Below are 7,207 nucleotides of genomic sequence, written 5' to 3' on the forward strand. Positions count from 1 at the left end.
GGCTAGGCTAATCAACCATCAATGGTACCTCACACAAGAGATTGTACTGTTTACACTGTTTAGCAGGCATCTATTGGCAAGCAGGATATTGCAGCCAAACTTCAGAGAACATCAGAACTCAGAAAGCCAATGTTCCCAGATTTGACACAATGTAGAGTATAAGCCGAATTAATTGAACCAGAATCTCATGCACTGTTTCGTGCACTGAATGTCAGCAGCAGTTGGCTGAACTTATCTGTTGACCAGTGGCATTCTAATGATGATATCTGTACACACAAAAATGTTAGTTCACTCAGTGAAAGTTGTCAGTGATACAGCTGAGCACAGTCAAACTCATCACTGAGTTTGCCACACGTATCACTGACCCAGGGACGGATTATGGGTTGTGTGGGCCCCTGGGCAAAACGTTCGTGAGGGCCCCCCCCCCAAAAAAAACAAAAAAACGCCAGCATTGTCTGGGATGGCTAGTTGCTACGTCATCATGCCACTTGTGGGTCCAAACTAGTGCGGCGTACCGTGTTGTAAAAGCAGAATGATGTTGACAAAACTATCTTTTGCCACTTTTTACCTCGGAAAAAGTGAAAAGAAGGTGGCTTAAGTTGATACAGTAAGTTGGATCTCAAATTATAATCAGTACAGCCTAATGCCATTACCTCACGTTAATGTTAGCACCAGGTTACCCTTCTCTGTTTATAGAGACAGGTAGCAATGTAGCACAACCAGAGGTGGGTAAACCGTGTTTACTTGCGTTTAGCCTCCACTACAGCCCTGGGAGTGATTACACTGGTCAAACTCTTACATTGCTACACTTGTCTGGGGGCCACTCAGCGGGCAGGTTAACCGCCTCCATCCCACCATGCTACCGCTCCCTAGTCAGAGGGCCTTCTGTAAGGCTGTTAACACACCCCCCTCCCCTCCCCCCAGAAGCCAGGGGCCCCATGGTAGGGGCCCTTGTAATCAGATGGCCCTCTAAAGGTACACTACATCCTCCTCCCTAGGGCCTCCTAGTAGGGCCCTCATAATCAGAGGGCCTCTAAAAGCCCCCAAAGCCCCCATCCTCCCTAGGACCACCTGGTAGCCAGAAGCCAGGACCATAATAGGAGGGCCTAAGAGGGCCTTCTAAAAGTAGGCTCCCATGCAGCCATTTCCCTTTAAAGTTCCTATAGCAGGGCCGGGGGCCCCCTGAAAGCAACGACCTCCCCCCCCCACCCCCACCACCACCACCAGCACCACCACCAGAGGCCCTATAGGGTCAGGGGCCCTTGTAGGCAGAGGATCAAAGAATCTATGCCCTCAAACGAAAATACATTGTTCATAAGCGTTGCAAATTGTTTTGGGCTAGGGGCCCCACGGGCCCCCTGCACCCCAAGGGCCCCTGGGCAGCGGCCCCGCTGGCCCGGTCCGTAATCCGTCCCTGCACTGACCCAGTCCAGCAAGCAGCCTTGCTGCAAGTTGTAGAACATTAGACATTACACAGTTGTATCCAGACTATGAAAAGAAAATGTTAAATGCTTAAAGTTGGCTGACTGTAGCCAAACACTGAAAACAATAGTTCCCGATTGTAATTACAGTTTGATTGAACACATCATTGTGCCTACCTTTATTACCAGGCAATTTTCTGTTTTAATAAAATCCAAAGTAATCAATCCATGTATTATTCATTCAGTCGTTCTTCCAAATAAAATTGAAAGTCAAAAAACAAAAAAAGACTGTTTTTCAGTCTTTGTTTCCAAAACCGATGACTCGTTTTCCGATTTCTGATTTTGTGCTCAAATTAAAAATGGAAAAAACAGATAACAAGCCCTCACATTGTATTTTGGTTTTTGCATTTGACACAAGAACCGTGACCCTTGTGACCGCCTTTAGTAAAACGTGACTGTTGCGTTTCGTTGAAAATATGCCATGCTGTTTCAACTCAGTGTTATTTAGTGTGACAGTACCACTTTGTGGGCCGTCTTATTATAGCATGTATGTTGGTAGATAGGAAGTGGATTGCTGTATTAGAGTTAATTGAGGACAGACGGTGATGGCTGCACTCGGTTCCATTTGAGTTATTTCTGTCTGTTAAAGCAACTTCTGTAAGTATTTGATTTCATTATCATTGTTACATGTTAAAGCTTACTTGTTAGTCGATGTAATGTATTTTAGTGCAGCATTTGAGAATGTCGATTGTGTTTACATCGCTGATACGTTTTTTGAAGGTTGGTATTTAGAAGCATTTCAGTCGTTTGCACATTGGCACTACTTAGCGCCTCCATAACAGCTCCGTCCAAGCGATGTAATCGCGACGTTTTCCGTCTCAACAGCGATGAAAACGCTACGTCTAGCGCAAACTCCGCGATGATTCCCCGACCCTTTTTATTATCCTACGCGATCATTTCCCGACTCTTACTATCCTACGATTGGCAATAATTATTTCAACGTTTGCTTTAGTGTTTAACACGTATCGATACTAATATATTTTATTTATAATATATATAAAAAATACAAAGGTGTTCGTTAAAAGAGTTTTTATTAAAAATAAATAAATAAAACATGAAATGCACACACAAAATATAAAATGCACACGTTACAAAAATAAAAAAACAGAAAAATAAAAATACTGAAAGAAAAGAACTATCGGACACGCCTGGTCAGCCTGTCACGAGCCACTCTTTGATGGTTGTTTCAGCTTCAGCCTCATTAGGACTAGACACCAGTGGGTTTCGTAATGCAGACTCTAAAAAACAGAACAGACACAATTCACTTACATTAGACCTTATTAAATGTAAATGTCAATCATGAACAGGTGAGCTTGTTATTCCTTTATGTTGTGATTGTTCACTTTTTATCTGCAGTCTGAAAAAAAACAAACTTGGGCATTAAAACCAATGAAATCTATGGGAAAGAATTATGTAACATGCACGGGGAGGTTAAATCCATATTGTGTTTAAACCTTTAGGATAAAAACTTTCCTGAAAGGTCAAATTTTACCTTTGCTTAAACATTGGTTTTACTTACGGATAATCACATCTATAATGTTTGTATTCCTCATCGGTGTTTTGTCCCCTCTGCCACACCAGTTTAAATGAACTCTCAACTGGGGAGCAAACACTTTTCCACAGATTCTCCAGACTGTTTTCTTTAATGTTTGACCTCAGCCAGTGACAGTTTGGAAACCTGGAGGTGACAAAAGATGTTTGGTCATACAAAATCTATTACATACTTTTGGGTAGTGTGTATATATATACACTCACCTAAAGGATTATTAGGAACACCATACTAATACGGTGTTTGACCCCTGTAACGAGGCGGCCCTTAGCGGCTGGACTTGACAGTGAGGAAGACTAAACAAATGCAGTGGAACAACGCATATTTATTGTCATGCGGCTCTTCTTACAACAATTCACCCGTCGAGCTTCTTCACAGCACAACAACAACTCTCGTCTAATGACAACTGGCAGCCTTAAATACTTTCAGCTGTCACAGGTTAAACCATCATTCCACTCACAGGTATTTTCTTAAATCCCAACCTTCCACCATAATACACAACACATTAACCTGAATACATAAATATACAAATACATTTCACATTTTCATATTAATAAATATTTTCCACTTTAATCTTACATCAAACCCCATATTATAAACCCCAAAAAAACCCCAAACACAAAAGATTCCCCACACTCCCTTAACCCGTGGTCTCTCCCGGAACCTTTAACTGGTGTCTGGACCCCCGGGGAAACATTTGCCCAAACACCCTGGAGAGAACACAGGAAAGAAAGGTGAGTCTTACAATCACTTCTTTGCATCCCCTTTAATTCTAGATTTTCCACCCACACATCTGCCTTAATTCTCTTTACTAGTAAACCTTATTCTCTCTCAATCACCATTCCTTTTCTGTTTCACAGGCACCACCACCTTCCTTGAGGAGCCGCCGTGAAAGTGCGATGCCAAATAAAGTGCATATACAGTGCCTTTAATAAAATGAGAAGTATACTACTAACGTGCTATGCAGATTACAATATAACTAGTAAGGGAGTCCTCTTCCTTACATTTCCTCCCCCCTCTCTTAAGCGCGAGCACGTCAGTCCTCTGCCATCCTAGATAAACAATCAGCAACCACATTTGACTTCCCTGGCCGATACTGGACCGTAAAGACATAAGGCTGCAGAGACAGGTACCATCCTGCAATGCGAACATTCGCATCCCTCATGCGGTTCAACCACTGGAGAGCACGATGATCTGTCTCTAGAGTGAAATGACGTCCCAGCAGATAATACCTCAAGGCCTCAACAGCCCATTTCATGGCCAAACACTCTTTCTCCACCGTCGAATACGTCGTCTCCCTGTCGAGTAGTTTCCGACTCAGAAACACCACAGGCCTTCTTTCACCATCCACCTCTTGCTGAAGGACAGCTCCAAGGCCCACTCCTGAAGCATCAATTTGCAAGATGAACGGCTTGTTGAAGTCCAGGCTGTGTAGAACTGGATGTGTGCCAACTGCTTTCTTAAGGTCTCTGAATGCTTGCTCACATTCTACTGTCCACCGTACTTTGTTGGGGGCTGAGCCCTTTGTGAGGTCATTCAATGCAGCGGACCGCTCTGCAAAAGAAGGTATGAATTTCCTGTACGAGCCTACCAGACCCAGAAAACCTCTCACCTTCCTTTTTGTCATCGGAACTGGGAAGGACCGGATTGCCTCAATCTTTCCAACCTGAGGCTTTATCTTCCCAGAGCCAACCACAAAACCCAAGTACTCCACTTCTCTTCGGGCTATGGAACACTTCTTGGGGTGAATAGTCAATCCAGCCATTCTGATGCAATGTAGCACCTTCTGCAGGTGAATGCCATGCTCCTCCCAGGACTCGCTGTACACCACCACGTCATCCAGATATGCTGCAGAAAACGCTGACACATCTCTCAGTACATGATCCATTAATCGTTGGAATGTCGCTAGTGCCCCTTGAAGCCCAAATGGCATGACTGTAAATTGGTACATACCAAAAGGAGTTTTGAAGGCCGTCAGCTCCTTCACGTCTGGTGCCAAAGCCACCTGCCAGTATCCCTTACACAGATCCAGTGTCGTAATGTACCTTGCTGATCCAACTCTCTCCAACAGGTCATCCACCCTGGGCATTTGGTAGGGATCAAACTTGGATACTGCATTCAAATATCTAAAATCAATACAGAATCTCAGGGTGTCATCCTTCTTTGGTACCAAAACAATCGGGCTGCACCACTCACTACTTGACACCTCAATAATTCCCAGATCCAACATCAGTTTTATCTCCGTTTTCAGCACTGGCACCAACCGCTCTGGAATCCTGTAGCTATTTTGACGACCAGGCGCATCCTCCTTCACCCGTATATTGTGTTGAACCAGTGATATGAAACCTGGTGTTTCTCGAAAGAGCTGTGGATCCACGAGTGGTTTTATATCAGCCTGCTCCATAGGAGACAAATGAGAAAGGTCAACTGAAGTACAATCTGCAATGTTAGTTGGAAAGAACTTCTCCGTCACCTCCTCATCCCTAACCGACCGCACCAGCAACTGATGGACTGGCCCTTGTCGGCTGTAGAATTCTTTCAACAGGTTCACATGAAATGTCTGATATTTTTTTACTCTTTCTGGCATATTCAACTCATAAGTAACTTTACTCACTTGTCTGACAATCTCATATGGCCCATGCCATTTTGTCAGCAGCTTGTTATCGCTGGTGGGAAGCAATAACAATACTTTTTGACCTGGAACAAAGCCTCTATCCTTGGCCTTCTGATCATACCATGTCTTTTGATGCTTCTGTGCTGCTTTCATGTTGTCCTGCACCAATGACGCCATTCTCTTCCATCTCTCTCTCATATTGATGACGTAGGCTGCAATATTTTCACCCTCTGCTTTGGGATCCTCCCAGCAGTCCTTAAGCTGTTCCAGTGGGCCTCTCACCTGATGGCCGTACAAAAGTTCAAAAGGAGAGAAGCCGGTGGAAACCTGCGGGACCTCTCGGTAGGCAAACAGAAGGTAAGGCAGCCATTGATCCCAATCTGCACCTGTGTCTGAGACAAACTTACGCAGCATACTTTTGAGAGTCTGGTTGTATCTCTCCACTAGCCCGTCTGTTTGGGGGTGATAAGGGGTGGTCTTAAGTCCCTTTATCCCTAACAGCTTATAAACCTGCTGCAACAACTTAGATAGAAAGTTCGTTCCACAATCCGTCAGAATTTCTCTTGGTATACCTACCCTAGAGAAAAGCTGCAGCAGACAATTAGCAATATGACGGGCTTTAATTGATCTAAGTGGGAAGGCCTCAGGAAACCGTGTTGCATAGTCACATATGACCAATATATAGCGATAGCCTATGGAACTCCTCTCTAAAGGACTCACAATATCCATGCCTAGCCTCTCAAAGGGTGTTTCAATAATTGGCAGTGGTTGCAACCGGGCTGGCACTACTCCTTTACCTGAGGTCAACTGACATTTTTCACAGGAACGGCAAAACTCAGAAACCTGTACATACATCCCCGGCCACACAAAACGGCTATTGATCCTATTCAGTGTTTTATAAAAAGCCATATGACCTGCCCATGGAATTGAATGACCCAAATCCATAACTTTGTTTCTGAACTGTTGTGGGAGTACTACTGCTTCACACTTCCCCTTTCTCTGATACAAGATGCCTCCTTTAATCAAGTAAACAGTGTCTGTAAGACAGCTTACCTCACCTTGGCTAACCCCCTCTACCTCTGTTACCTTCTCAAACCAGGGTTTTAGAGTAGGGTCGTCTCTTTGGAGTGCACCTAAATCTGAGGGAATGTCAAACTCAAGTTGGTTATTTGGCTTAGGAAACACTGCTGTACCCGTCTCCCTTCAGCTTTTAAACTTTTCCCTTCTTTTCTGAGCCCTAGATTTCCTAGTCTTCCCTGACTCTATTTCCAGAGACTCCTCAAAAAAGGGTAACTCTTGCATCATTTCCTTTACACTTTGTGCCCTTGTAACTACATGACAGGCTTTCAGTGGTTCAACTGTCCTATCTAGAGGAAGCGAACCTCCAGATTCCTCCCCTGAGCCTTGAATATCTTTCTCAGCCCTCACTCGGGGGTCATAATCTGACTGATGTATCAGATCAAAAAGAGTGGGAATGTCATTACCCAGTATCACTGAATATGGCAAACTGGGAACCACAACTACCACTAACAAATAAGTCTGACCTCCCACCGTCAGATAAAC

The 7,207-nt window shown here is 44.1% G+C and overlaps 1 protein-coding gene across 1 annotated transcript; it reads right to left on the reverse strand.

Annotated features, from left to right (window-relative positions):
- Positions 1-3,081: 3,081 nt before the first annotated feature.
- LOC140578354 (uncharacterized) lies at positions 3,082-6,405 on the reverse strand. The gene is made up of 2 exons (XM_072698938.1): positions 4,643-6,405; positions 3,082-3,159 (listed from the first exon to the last, which is right to left on the reverse strand). Exons 1-2 carry the CDS (start codon positions 6,371-6,373, stop codon positions 3,124-3,126), a joined length of 1,767 nt encoding a protein of 588 aa, XP_072555039.1. The 5' UTR covers positions 6,374-6,405; the 3' UTR covers positions 3,082-3,123.
- Between the last annotated feature and the right edge of the window lie 802 nt (positions 6,406-7,207).

Source organism: Paramormyrops kingsleyae, chromosome 14 (genome assembly GCF_048594095.1).
Source record: "Paramormyrops kingsleyae isolate MSU_618 chromosome 14, PKINGS_0.4, whole genome shotgun sequence".
Lineage (NCBI taxonomy): Eukaryota > Metazoa > Chordata > Actinopteri > Osteoglossiformes > Mormyridae > Paramormyrops > Paramormyrops kingsleyae.

Coding starts and splice junctions, on each gene's coding strand:
- LOC140578354 (XM_072698938.1), bottom strand. CDS start 6,373: ATGGATATTGTGAGTCCTTTAGAGAGGAGTTCCATAGGCTATCGCTAT. Junction 3,160..4,642: donor TTCCGATGACAAAAAGGAAG/GTGAGAGGTTTT, acceptor TGTCACCTCCAG/GTTTCCAAACTGTCACTGGC.